The sequence below is a fragment of the Martes martes genome (genome assembly GCF_963455335.1).
Source record: "Martes martes genome assembly, chromosome: 4".
Taxonomy (NCBI): domain Eukaryota; kingdom Metazoa; phylum Chordata; class Mammalia; order Carnivora; family Mustelidae; genus Martes; species Martes martes.
Window position 1 is genome coordinate 65,550,165 of NC_137891.1, and position 15,152 is coordinate 65,565,316.

The 15,152-nt window shown below is 33.2% G+C and overlaps 1 protein-coding gene across 1 annotated transcript in view; it reads left to right on the plus strand.

The window, feature by feature from the left end:
- The window catches only part of ARFGEF1 (ARF guanine nucleotide exchange factor 1), a 147,385-nt gene that overhangs the window by 41,899 nt on the left and 90,334 nt on the right, over positions 1-15,152 (plus strand). The window contains exons 2-4 of the mRNA XM_080801137.1: positions 11,817-11,847; positions 12,368-12,524; positions 13,715-13,861. Coding sequence (XP_080657263.1) covers positions 11,817-11,847; positions 12,368-12,524; positions 13,715-13,861 — 335 coding nt within the window. The remainder of the gene's footprint in view (positions 1-11,816; positions 11,848-12,367; positions 12,525-13,714; positions 13,862-15,152) is intronic.

A 15,152-nucleotide genomic window follows, 5' to 3' on the forward strand; every position in this document is an offset into this window, starting at 1 on the left:
GTGTGGATATACATTATTTCTTTTAGTTAGGTACCTAAGGTTGCAATTGCTAGGTTATATAGCAAATTATGTTTAACTTTTTAAGAAATTGCCAGTGTTTTCCAAAGTGGTTACAGCATTTTATTTACCTCCAGCAATGTATGAGGGTTTCCATTTCTCCCTCTCCTCTCCAACAGTTGTTTATTGTATATCTTTAGAATGTAAAATAACCATTCTGGGGCTGTGAAATAGCATCTCTGGATTTGATTTGCATTTCCCTAGAATAATCATATTGAGCATCCTTTCATGTACCTGTTAGCCATTAATATATCTTGCTTACATGATGTATAATGTCTATTCAGATCTTCTACCCATTTTTTAAGTTGATTGTCTTCTCATTTATTGGGTTATCTATCTTTACCAATTGAACACCCCATGCACAATGCACATTCATCTCACTTACTCTTTTTCATTCCTTTTTTTTTTTTTTTTTTTAACCAGTACTTTGTACCTCCCTAAATTCTTTTTTCTCCTTGATGTTTAGTTCAGGTAGCACCTTCTTTTTGAGGGCTTTCCTGCTTAGCTATTACTTATACTTCTGAGTTTCCTGGCCTCTTAGATGAATTATTACTTGTTCCTTGAAATTTAGTACTTAATTATTTTTAAAAAGCAGAGCGATCTTGGCATTGGTGGACTTAAAATTTACACTTTGGAATATTGAGTTTCTGATGTGTATATAGTAATTTATGATTTTTCTGAGGCACGAATTTGAGTCAGTTGTGTATTACTTTCCAAGGCTGGTCTGAGGAAGTAAGTCACTTAGCCAGTAATTGAGGTTAGCCACTGCCTGGGTTTCTCCTTATGAGGCGAATTATTTGCCATAGACTTATGTACAAATTTTAGAATTTTTTTTTAAGGTCTACAGACTACTCTTTATCAATTTCAGTGGCCTGAAGTTATCTTGAATTTTAAAAATTGTTTTCATGTATAACTTACATCCTCTACTAGATTTTATGATCATTCACTTACTCATTCAGCAATCATTTACTGAGTGTCCACTATGTTAATAACATTGGCCCTGTCACTAAGTGTGTAGCCGCAGGTGTGTCACTTAGGTATCTCTGTTTTCCTTGTATAAATCAGAAAAACAAAAGCATCTATCTCAAAGTTGCTGGACGATCTAATAAGATACTTTGAAATCACCTGCAGTAGTACCCAGCACTTGGTAGCTGCTCAGTAGACATTAGGTGTTACTATGTGCAGCTTGTGATAAGAACCAAAGATGAATTGGTGCATAAGACTGACAGGGTGGATCCTTTTTTTTTGCAGAGTTTATAATCTGGTGGGAAATGGAGACACAGAACAAGTAATTAGATAAGTGAAGAGCACTACTAAGGAGAAAAAAATGTCTTTGTATCTCCTGTGTTACCTCACGGGGGAAATGATGGTTAATTGAGGGGATAGAGATCGGGGAACTATAGATCAAAACTGTAAGGGAAAGACTGAGTCAATGAAATGATTCCTCAAATACAGAGTTGTATTAGAGGCCTAACAATATGCGTATGTATAACTTAACTTGTTTTATCATGCTTTTGAAAATTGTGCTACAAAAAGTGTCGTATCAAAAAAAAAAGTGTGGTATCAGTATGCAAATCTGTTCACTGTTAAGAGATGCAAAAAATACATTTTCAAAGTCTGGAATATATTTTGGAAGGGCAGAATCAAGCATTTGATTTTCTACCTTAGTATTGCAACTTTGTTGTTGAGTGTCAGGACAAACCAAGATACGGACTTGATGGTGGTGCTTCTGGAGATTAAAATTGTGAATGTATGTGTTCAATAAGTTCTGCCATACAGTTATGAGAAATGCAGATTTAGTGTTTTCATATGTGTTTGTGATGGGTCAAATTTTGACTTATATGTCATTCTTCAAAGTATATGTAGATTGCTCCTACTTCAAGGTCTGTATGTTGGACTATAAGAAGATTTGGTATTTAACTCAAAACACTCAGTGCTGCATCAGTTATTTCTTATTCTTTTTAATGTACATATGTGTAAAATTTTGCTACTCTATACTAAGATACTTTTACTGAGACTTATTTTGGAGAATAATTTTATTTATGTCTAACTACTGGTAAACCCTGTGATAAAATCATAAATGTATTATTACATGAGATGTTTTTTATTATGACTACAATGAGCATAACTTATTTATAGACTAGATACATTGCTGAAAAAATTTTTTTAAAGATTTTATTTATTTGACAGAGAGAGAGAGAGAGAGACTGTGTGAGAGGGAACAACACAAGCTCAGGAAGTGGGTGAGGGAGAAACAGGCTCCCTGCAGAGCAGGGAGCCGGATGTGAGGCTTGATCCCAGGACCTTGGGATCATGACCTGAGCTGAAGGCAGATGCTTAACGACTGAGCCACCCAGACACCCTGAAAAATTTTGTATAGTGTAAATATTTAGAGGTTAAGTCATTTTTCCTTTAAAATTAGAGCTGCTTTTATGAGGAAAAGTAGTCCCTAAGATCTAAAAATCTCAATAACAATAATGGAAAAAAATTTTTGTAGTAGTATTTTTAAGGAACATTGAAATTGGAAATTAATAATTCTAGATTTAAAAGTAAGTAGATATCAGCCTTTAATATTAAGCCAAACATTAAAATATTTATGAAAATATTTATTGTCCTGTTTGATTTTTTAATTTAATTTCTCAAAATAGTTAAAATATACATATAGTGTGAAGTTTAAAAAGTACAAAGAAAAAGATGAAAAATGTTTCTCATATTATTTAGTCACTTAATTTTTTCCCTTTAGGCAAACACTAGTACTATTTCTAGCAAATTCTTTCAGCAAGGGTTCATGCATTTATATATAGCATATGTGTTGCTTTAAAAATTTCCTCTATTGTCTATTTTAAATGGAACCTTTGACTATACATACCTCTATCCCAAATTTAAATACTTTCACTAACCCAAACTTATAGCTGTTTGTTCTAAAAGGCTCCTTATAATTGGGAAGAGTTATACATTTATAAAATACTTTCATAAAATTGTTTGGGTGGTTGGTTACTCAGTATTTATATTGTTTGTCCTTTTTTATTTTAAGATTTTATTTGAGAGAGAAGGATCACAAGCAGGGGGAACGACAGAGGGAGAGGGAGAAGCAGGCTCCAGGGAGCACTAGGAGCTCAACATGGGGCCCCATCCCAGGACCCTGAAATCATGGCCTGAGCTGAAGACCGATAGTTAGCCAACTAAGCCAGCCAGGCAGGCACCCCTGTTTGTACTTTTTCATATTTAAAACTTTGCTTAAAAAAAAAAAAAAGATTAAACCTAGCTCAAACAAAGCACTTTCATACCTCTTCAATAAACCTAATATTCTTACAGGATAGACAACTAGATATTATCATCCCTGTTTTAAAAATCTATAAAATGAGGTTTAAAAGTTTATGTAGTGACAGACCTGGGGTTTGACTCTTGTCTTTTTGGGCCTTCAGCCCATTTCTTTCTACTGTATTCCACTTCTCTGACCAAGCCCAGAGCCCTGACTTAAAATACAGTATTCCTTCCATGACCCCCATAGCTACTGCTTCTTTATATCTTATATTGAGCAGAATCTATGAAATGTCCGATTGTTTATTTACCACTAGGGGTGTTAGCACTTGGAACAATAACTCTGTTCTTTTTGATTTTCACTGTGGTCACTGCAAGTTGTTGACAGTGAACAGCCACTGCATTCTTTTCTATCTAAATATTAAGTCCCATTAAAGGATCGTTTTCATAATTCATGATTTCTTTGAATGCTTATTTTCACTTACTGAGTTTTCTTATATTTGCTTTACCTATATTTAATACTTCAGTGGAATTAGGCAGGCACTGGTCTAAATTGTATTGAGATTCTCATTTTGTATTTTTAATATTTTTTATACATAAAGTCTGGAATGGAAAAGAAAATTATTGATTTGGAATATTTATCACTCAAGTCACATTTCTGGTTTTGGTTTTTGAAACAGGATTCCTTCTGTTTCTGATGTAGTAAGCAGCACAGTGGTTTTCTTTATTAGAAAATAATTATGATAACATTGTAAGAGTAATTTATTTTTCACTAATGAGTTGTTAAAACTCAGCCATTTGATTTGGGCTTGGTTCTTATCAAAACCACACTTAAGTCATTCGGTACACCTCTTGTCATCTTGTGTAAGTTACTTCAGGCTTTTTCATCTGTTAAGTGGGCATGCTGGTAATACTGAATGCTAGTCTAAGAATAAGATATATGTAAAACTGCTCTGCAAATTGTAAAATACACAAATATGAGATATTTTTTGTTTATTAAACTTGTTCCTATTCATGCGATTTTGGTGGGCTAATTTTAGTTTTCATTATCTTAGAAAATATTTCTCAAGGATCTCAGTATTGTTTATATGCCAGACATTCAATAATCAGTTTCAGTCTGTTAGAATTTTTAAATCCTAGTTTTAAGTTATTATGGAAAAAATTTTTAAATGCATTAGAGAACTTAAATTACACATTATCTTTGGCCAGAGATGAAGACCTAAATTTGAAAAGTTTTAGAGTTATACAGTGCCTTTCTGTTACAAGTAATTAAAAAATTTAAAGATGTAAAGTTAAATTTGGAAATTCAAAGTTTGAGTTATTTGTAAGCTATCCCTTAGGTGGCTTTTGTTGTTTTATGGTGGAACCTTCACTTTTCACCTTTATTCTCAAAGTTCCACTGATACTCAAGCAGTTGAGATCAATAATAATAGAATTTTCTTTTATTAATGCTTACAGATTCTCTATGTGACAGGATTTCAATTAGGTCATGTTGCTGTTCTGCAATGTCTGGGGCCTAAGCTGAGGAGATTCAAATGACTGGGTGAGATGTGAATGGCTGGGTATGAGAATCCTCTGGAGACTTCTTTACTTACAAGTCTGGTGCTTGGGCTGTAATGACTTTGAAAGCTGGGCTCAGCTGGGATTGTTGACGGAATCTCCTTGGGGCTTAGGCTTCTTACCTCAGGGCTGCTGGATTCTAAGAGTAGGTATCTGGAGACCTAGGATTACAAAAGAAGCAGTAATGGGTAAGTAGCTGCTTACCCTTCTTTGACCTCATGTTGGTAGCTGTCCTCTGTTAACTTCCAGCTGCATTCTGCTGCTTATAAATGTATCTCTGCAACTAGCCCTGATTCAAGGTGAGGAGAATTTAGATTTTGTATCTTGGAAGGGAGTCTGGCAAGGTTACTTTGCAGAAGCCACGTGGGATAGGAGATAATATAGTGACCATTGACCATGTATAGACTAATACAGTCTGCTACACAATCTACTGAATAGTGCCACTTGAAGATTTCAATGGCTTAAAATAAAACGCTACTAAAACATACCTTTTCTTCACCCCTGCTCCTTTACTCCTACTCTCTCACATAGTGAGAAAACTGCATTTTGTGTCTAAGTTAATGGTACCTCTACTGTGCAGTTATGCAAGCCAGATCTCCGCTTGCTGACAGCCTTTCCTCCCCTAGATAAGTGAGATTGTTTCATTGGTTTTCTTTTGAGGTGTTCATGGAATTCACATTTATTCATCCCTTTGTCACATCTTTAGGCCGTTGCCTCCTCTTTAGATTACTGTAGCTTTCTATTTAAATTCTGTATTTTTATTTAATCCTAAACTGTATAAAATGCAGTTCTTAAGTCACATAATTGGCTTTGAAAAAGTAAACCTAGTAGAATATATACATCCAAGGGAATTTTATTTTCAAAGTAATTTCTGCATTTGTGCTTTTTAAAATTTTTCTACAAATAATTATTGAGCAGCTACCATGCATAAGACATTGTGTTAGCCATATTTGTTCTTTAATCTGTATTTCCCTTTTGTAGTGCTCATGACTGTTCATGTTGCACTATAATTATTTTTCTTTTTTTTATTGTGTTATGTTAGTCACCATAAAATTCATCATTAGTTTTTGGTGCATTTGTTTTTTAATAAATGTTTTTGTTTAAAGTTGCTTCGATATATATATATATATATATATATATGTATGTATATGTATACGTATATACATATATACACACACACACAAACACACACATACATATAGTCATAATTGATCAAATCACTGTTTTTAATTGATCCTATATCATCTTTATAGTTTGGGTTGCAGGCTTCTGGAGTCTAATGAGAGTTATGTTCTCTTTTTCTAGAATAAGCTTACACAATTTGAAATGGTTCAAAGAAGCACTAAAGTTAAGTTTTGTTTTGTGGTTGCATACCATTCTTCATACTTGGCTCTGTGCCAACTGTGATTAATTGGTGGTTAGACTCTGATTCCCTTTCTAGAGATTTTTCCTTCTGTGGGGTTATTCATTTAAAAGAAACAGGCAGGAAAGAACTGCAAACAATGAATTCCACAAATATTTCTGAATACTGGTACTATTATGATAATTGATGCATATCCTCCTACATGCTGCTTTGAAGGAGACAGCAGTTTGGATGCATAAGTTCTAATGTGTTTATTAAAATAAACTATTTATTTCACTTATAAGGTTTTTCTTTAGATTACCAGTTTAGTTTGCATTGAGTAAATACTGTTGTCCTACAAACTATACTTAAGACAAAATAATGTCTTGAGAGGTAGATCTAAATCGTTCATAGTGTATAGATGATGGAATTTGTTGAATTGTATTGGTATTATTTTGAAGTCTGTATTTGTATTTTCAATGGGTGAAAAGCTGCTAAGCAGGTTGATAGCATAATATTATGAGAGGGAATATTTAATACACTTTGGAAATCAGGCATATAAATTGTGTATAATCAGTAAATATACATACAGTATATGTATATCAGTAAATATACATACAGTATAATCAGATTTCAGTAAATCTTTCTTTCCTGTTTATTAAGTAAGTCCTGTGCCTTATCAGTTGTGTTCACTTGGTTCCAGTTATTTAATGTACCTTCAAGGAATAAACTTGTATTTCTTTCGAAGTACTTCAAATCTATATTTTTTATGCTAATTCCCAGTGACCCATTTCCTCCAGTTTTAATATTTCTATATATAAAGCAGTGGTTGTGATTCTGTAGTTTTCAAAAATTTTTATGAAACTAGTTCTGAAGGAATAGGGAGAATTAATGGCTAGAGAGAAAGTAATTCTCACAAAAATTTCAGTAATAAAGTTTTAAAGGTCTAGGACTACATAGTTTAAAAACCTAACTATCACTGAAGAGATTCATCATCTGATTTTTAGCTTATTTCAACTCAGAAGTGATGACTTTTCTTACGATATCCAATATTGTGTATTTGTGTTGTCTAGTGTTTCCAAAGCAGTGTAAAAAAAATATTTTGCTGTTTGTGGTCATCCTTGTCATGATTCTCACTTTAACCGCAAAGTATTTCACAGTTAAGCACTATGTGGTTTTTAGTTTGAGTATGCTAATATTTCTTAATTTGATGCTTTGATATTTTTTTCTTCCAGGTGTGTTTTCTTTAATAATTGAGAATTAATTAGTTTACTTCTTGATTCTACTGTTGAAGGCCAACATGAAGCAAACTGTTTCTAAGCCCTAATTTATTAAAATAATTGCCTCAAAAACTGTATTACTGGATATTCATTATAAGAAAATCAAAGGAATTCCTTTTTAGCATGCACTCACTTGTCCAAGAATTCTTACAAGTACAATAAATGGGTGGGTGAAACCAAAGCCAGGGTGAATAAAACTTAACTATCTTCTACTTGTTTCTTTTAACTTCTTTATAGCAGTGATTCTTAAACCTTTTTGGCATATCAGAATCCCCTTGAAGCCATGTAAAAACACAGACTGTAGGACTCCTCACTAGAGTACTAATTTGATACTTACTAATTCAGTATGTCTGTGTGGGTCCTGGTGGTTGGTGGTGATGCTGCTGGTTCTGAGACCATATTTTGAGAAGCATTGCCTTATAATGTTTATCCTAATAATTGTAGAATGAATTTTTCCATTCAGTTCCATTAGTTAATAGAAGGTTGCTTAAATATAACGCAGTGTGTCCTGTGTAATACACTAAGACCAGAGAAACTAGTTTCTGGATCACTACTTACCAGCTGTCTGACCTGAAAGTTATTATTTAACAAATCTGATACATGGTTTCCTTCTCCATAAAATGAAGAGTTGTCCTTTGAGGATAAAATTAGGTAATGTGTGGAAAAATGTTTTAAACTCTACATTGCTGCACAAATGTAAAGTAGTATTGTATATTCTTTAAAAATTTCAGCTTGTTTTAAAATACTGTGGCTAGAGGATATTTTGCTAAGCGAAATAAGTCAATCAGAGAAAGACAATTACCATATGATGTCACTGATATGTGGAATTTAAGAAACAAGGCAGAGGATCATAGGGGAAGAGAGGAAAAAATGAAACAAGACGAAACCAGAGAGGGAGACAAACCTTAGAGACTCTTAATCACAGGAGAAAAACTGAAGATTGCTGGAGGGGAAGGGGTTAGTGGGATAGGGTAACTGGGTGATGGACATTGAGGAGGTATGTGTTGTAATATGTGTTGTAATGAGTCTTCTTACAGAAGACTGATGAATCACATACCTGTAGCCTGAACAACAAACAAACAAAAAATACTGTGGCTTATCATACTGTTATGTTAAATATTTTGAGAAGTACTTATTTTCTGCTTCCCCCTATTGCCCCTTGTCATTTTAATCTTGATTATTTTTTAGTGACAACGTCTTTAAGTTTAAGTAGTCTCAAATGGCCTGGAAAGGAAACGTGTTAAAATGAATACACAGTCTTTGGGATTCTATAAACAAAAGCATTTTGTGGGACCAGAAAGATAACCATGCAAGCTATGTTGATAGTTGTCAGTGGGAAAACTTGTAATTATTCTGTGACCTTTAAAGATTTTATCAAAACAGGGACGCCTGGGTGTCTCAGTAGGTTAAGTGGCTGCCTTCAGCTCAGGTCATGATCCCAAGGTTCTGGGACCAAGTCTTACAACGGACTCTTTGGTCAGCAGGGAGCCTGCTTCTCCCTCTGTCTCTGCCTGCCACTCTGCCTGCTTGTGCTCTCTCTTTCTCTCTCTCTGACAAATAAGTAAATAAAATCTTTTAAAAAAAAGATTTTATCAAAACATTTAAAACTTTTTTACTGTGGTTATAAGTGTATAGGGAAAGGAAAAAGTAAAACTATTTAGTACAAGGTTATTTAAAACATTAGAAATGTTGAGTTAAATTGTTTTATTTTCTTGTAAAAAAAAAAAAAAAACTTATCCAGATTAGTTTGAATACTATTAACTTTGTATATGGAGATAGAAAAAAATATAGTACTATCTGAATTAGAGAAACATTACATTCAATATAGTTTATGTTGGGTATGTTTTATTAGACTATTTACATATGGACATTTAAGGGTGCCTGGGTGGCTTAGTTGGTTGAATGTCCAACTCTTGATTTTGGCTCAGGCCATGATCTCAGGGTTGTGGGATTGCACTCATGTCAGACTACACGCTCAGTGGGGAGTCTGCTTGAGATTCTCTCTCTATGCCCCCACTGAAATAAATAAATAAATAAATAGGTAGATAAATATGGACATTAAAAAATAATGGAATCAGGGTGGTAGGGTTATGGACATTGAGGAGGGTATGTGCTATGGTAGTGCTGTGAGGTGTGTAAACCTGGCGTTTCACAGACTTATACCCTTGGGGCTAATAATACATTATATGTTTAGGAAAAAATAAAAAAAAATAAAAATAAAAATAATGGAATCATAGAATAAAATGGTTCATAGAGTCTGATAAGATCCTTTGAACCCTAATGTTTTAGAGCAAAGGTCAGCCAACATTTTCTATAAGGGGCTTTTCAGGCCAAGAAGAAAAATCAGGGATATTATGTAAGTACTTATGTAATAAGAGAAAACAAATTTACACAGAGAAGGAGAAAGACAAAGAAATTTACACAGATTTTTTTTATTGATGAGATTCAAAATAATTATAATCGAGTATAAATTTTGTAATCCTGGTCTAAGGAGAATTCTCTTAGGTGGAATAACACCTTCACTGAGTTTGAAGGTTAGTGTACCCTGTCGTCAAATTGATTGCAGATGTTCAGCTGTAAAAACTATTTTTAAACTCAGGAAAACAGTGGTGGGTGGCTTTGGCATGTGAGCCATAGTTGTTGACCGATGTTTTAGAATATAAGAGATTTTTGCCATCATCTAGTAGTGAAGTGAGGGTTGTTTCCCAAGATCACATGGCTATTTAGTAATCGGTGGTGTGAAGTCATAGTGGTATTTAAAATAAACTACTTCTGATGTTCTTAACTGATGTATTATTAACAAGAATACCCTATTTCCTACTGTTTTTATAAATGGAAATTCACCTTCTACAAAAACTGCCAATTAGTATTTTAAAAGTGAAAAATAGGGTTTTAAAATTTTTAATGAAGATTTGGGGGCAGTTAATAGATTTTTCCTTCATTTGTACTGTATTTTTAAGGTGATTTAAATTATTTTTAATTACATGTATTGGTGAACTGTACAGTTTTTTAGTATCAGATATTGTGAGCTTTTTTAAAGTAGTATTTTAAATATCTATAGTTACTGTTTTCATATTGTCCCCCTTCCACTTCTACCACTGGTAAAATGGAAGGAGCTTTTATCCACAGAGGACTAGACTGAAACACCAAATATCAAATGCTTGGCACAGAGTAGATAATGAATAAAATGTGTGTGTATGACAAAGTAATTTGACAAAACCACTTTATAAAGGGCTTAATATAGTCTCCAGATGACTTTTACTAATTATTAAATTATAGTTTAGTTGTTTCTTTTAATACCAAATTTAACACATTTGTTCAGTATTCATAGATACATCTATGTAATAGAGTGGTTGAGAAACCAGGATCTGGAATTAGATTATTCAGTTGTGAAACCTGATTAGCCATACACCCAAGCCATGCAGCCCTTGAGCAAATTAACCTCTTTGTGCCTCACTTTCCTGATCTTTCAAATGAAGATGTTAGTACAAATCTCATAGGGCCGTGAGGCTTAATTATGTTGGTACATAGTTTGTTCTCAAGAACTATTGGTTACAGTAATAGTAATTATAAATGTTATATTTGACGGTTTTACTTTCCAACTTTTTTCAGACAGGTTTAATCAGTTAACCAGACATTTCCCCCATCCCCCCAGCCTATCAGTTAAATTTAAGGGTCTTTTATTACAGGTAGGATTTACCTAATTTACCTCATTTCATAAGTTATAAACAACAAAAGGGAAAATTTCCCATTGGACTGGGCATGTGTATTTTATAGTGCTTTATGTAGTCATAAGTAGAAATATTGGTTAAATATCAGCACATGTACATAGTCAAGAAGTTATAGTCCTGGTCTGATACCTTGAGATAATCACAAGAGTGATTACGTGTAGAGATTTTTTTTTTTTAACCCCTCACTGAACATGTGCCCTATATTTTATAACTTGAATACATAATATTCCATTCTCAATATTAATGCTTCTGGTTAGTATAGTTACTTGACCAAAAAAAAATCTACTTTGAGAAAAGAAATTCTTTGGGAATTAGTAATCCGCAGTTGTATTTAACCTTATGGTTATTAATATATATTCTTTGTATAGTTTCATTAAACTGAAATACATTAAACTATATTTCATTAAACTGTATAAATTAATGCATTTAGCAGCAAGAGAATTTTAGTACTGAATTTCTTTTGAATTTGCATTCTTCCCAACTTCTTATAGAAGTTACAAATGAGTTTACAAAGCCTGTAATCAAATTACTTAATGGTCTTTCTTTTGTCACGTTTTCTAACATATGCCTCTTTTTTCTCCCCAGAGGAAATAAAAGCGGAAACTGAAAAACAGAGGTTTGTGGGGTTTCTTTTCTTTAGTAAAAATAATTTGCAGACATATCTTGGCTAAAATAGTAATATAATCACCTATATGTGGCAAATTTTCTGTTTGTGATCTTTATAATAAAACTAGTAAAAAATGGCTTAAGAAATGTAAGCAAAAGATCTCATAAAAAAGTATATAAGGGTATTCCTGAAATACCATCTGATATATTTTAAAGTCTTTGCTTAAAAACTTTGATTCATATTTAGGAGGATTACTAAATATTTAATTGTTTTGTAATTTAAATACTTTCTAAGTAATTAAACAACTAATTTATTTGATTTTCTTGTGTTTAGTTACAGGTCTGGCCACTAGCTTTTGACCTGTAGCAAATTGAAATTTCCCTGGGGTTCGGGTACCCTTATGAAATACGGGAAGATAAAAGTTGGTTTAGTAAAATTCCCTTTAGAACTGAAATTTTGTATTTTTATATGAGTTTATCATCAGTATGAAAAATGTGATATTCTATTTGGACTCTTCTTTTTCCTTTAGTCCTCCTCATGGAGAAGCAAAAGGTGGATCAAGCACCCTTCCACCAGTGAAATCAAAGACAAATTTTATTGAAGCGGACAAGTACTTCTTACCCTTTGAATTGGCATGCCAGTCCAAATGTCCTCGTATAGTTAGTACATCTCTTGATTGTTTACAGGTATGTGTAAAATGTCATTATCTAAAAACTATTTAATTGAATGTGTTTCTAAACATTACTCATAATTGGTGATTCAGACATTTTCCATGAAAGCCTTGAATATTTTTATTGTGATAAGAGACCAAATGGTTACTCATGTTTGAGAGAGGGAAAATAATAGTTGTAAAAAAATGTTCCTAGTTTAAGGGTAACAAAAATCATTAGTTAGCTTAGTGAGACACATTATCTTTACTAAGTGTCGATTTGGTTTCATTTTCCATCAGTGAGATGAAAGAACAATAAGACTTTTAACCTGCTGCTGAATTTACATATTTCATGATTTGCAGATTTTACTAAGTCATTTGCAAATGATTTTACTAAATGCCTTCTGTTTTATTTAAAGCAATAGGTTAATATTGACAGTTTAGTATTTATATTCACTGCCAAACTAAAGCTCTGATTTTCATTTATGTCAGAAAAATTCCTGAAATCCTTCATCCTGTTTAATTTACATGCACACACACAGAGGATTCTCTTAAGACTTAAGATACTTGTAAAATTTCCAGATAGAGGGGTCTTATCTTTTTATGTATTTTTACTGTTTGGGAACTTGTATCTATTGAGCTAATATTTCAAGGACTAGGAAAAGACCATATTCATATGATTTTTTTCAGAAGATAGATAAAGTTCATTTGATTTATAACCTTGTTTTCCCTGAAAAATTAAAATTATGATATCTTAGGCTTTCAGGGCTAAAATGGATGATGAATGAACAAATCTGTGATTTATAGCCAGTGCATGGAAATTCGGTTTTCTGCATTTTCACAGATCTGATGTGGAAAGAGATTTTGAGTCACTTAAATGTGTTAATACAGCTTTCACAAAAGCAGTATCAATAGTGGTTAGGTAGAATGCAATAAGCTATTCTGATTCATCAGAGATAAGGTCTGAGACCTGGCTTTCTCAAAGTATTGCCTGATGGTTTTATTGTGCCTATTATGTTTTTGTGGTTATTATAAATATCAGTAATTCTACATGTTTATAGCTAATAAACTTTTCTTCAGGAAAAGTTGGTAAAACCTTGGCTTTGATTTTACTTTAATGTTTTTATGTAAAAAGTTTAATATTACTGAATTATATAATTTTAATGTATATTTAATTAGCATATGTATTAGCTTAATGGGGATCTTTGGTTTCTTTTCCCATTTCAGAAACTTATTGCTTATGGGCACTTGACTGGCAATGCTCCAGATAGTACAACACCAGGCAAAAAATTAATTGATAGAATTATTGAAACAATTTGTGGCTGCTTCCAAGGTCCTCAAACAGATGAAGGAGTTCAGTTGCAAATAATAAAGGTAATTGATTATATAGTGAATTTGTCATTCATAATCTCTATTTTTTAAAATCAGAAGCCATTATCTTGGAAATATTTTGAAAGGTCATTTTATGTGCTTCCCAACTGTAATAGAGGTAATTTAGTTGCTTTTTAGACACCATATTGGGGGGGGGTGTTGAATGTCATGAGTTCACTGGAAGATTATATTTCCAAGTCTTTTATTTTGAAGGTCCCAATTTAGGCTTAGGCCCCCAGAGTTTTTTAGTTTCTGGAATGTTGACTGTACATATTCCATCTTCTGAGCTTTAGAGTCCATGTGATGTTCCTTTGACCCCTCTACTTTTTTCTCTACTTCTGGACCCTTTATAGTCTGACCTCTAGTCTCATGCTTCACCATGTGAACTATTTGTGTACCAGCTTTCCTGATTTCCTTGTACCTTTTCATCTGCTGAAACTGCTTAGCCGAACTTTGTGCTGGGTTTGTGCTATAATATACCTGGATGATTAAACTCCTTTAAAGAAAAGTCACTCAGGGGGCGCCTGGGTAGCTCAGAGGGTTAAGCCTCTGCCTTCAGCTCAGGTCATGTTCTCAGGGTCCTGGGATTGAGCCCCGCATCGGGCTCTCTGCTCAGCGGGGAGCCTGCTTTCCCCCTCTCTCTCTCTGCCTGCTCTCTGCCTACTTGTGATCTCTGTGTCAAATAAATAAATAAAATCTTAAAAAAAAAAAAAAAGGAAAAGTCACTCAGTTATTTTTTCAATCTCTTATAAATTTTGAATTCTTAATATGACTACTAATGGTAGTGGTGATGCATTTATACAGTAAAATTTTCTTATACCTTTAGTACTTTTGAAATCATTTACATGTATCAAGTGTTTTTCATGTGTGAATGTAGCCTCTTCTCAGCCTTTCAGTTTCATAGCTGTATTCACTTCACAAGTCATATTTTTATTTTAAAAAAGCTAGTTGGCTTATCATTTGTCAGTTGGCCTATCATTTGCAGCTTCATATGAGTCATGGTTTATTTAGCTTATACTCAGTGCTGACTGCATAGCACTGTACAGCATAAAAGGACCGAGGAGTCCTTGCTCTTGAGAAATTGCAAGTACCCTAATGTACGAACTTTCATGCAAATTAAAGTTGTTGACTTTGTTGGAGGATTCACTTAGGAGTATTTTAAAGGCTTTATTCTAATTTAATCTGATATTTTAATACTATATTCTATTTGTAAACCTCTTCAACAACAACAGCAGTACATTTATTGAGTCTGGTCTATAAGAAAGATCTCAGAAAAATTTGAGAGTGAGTAGGA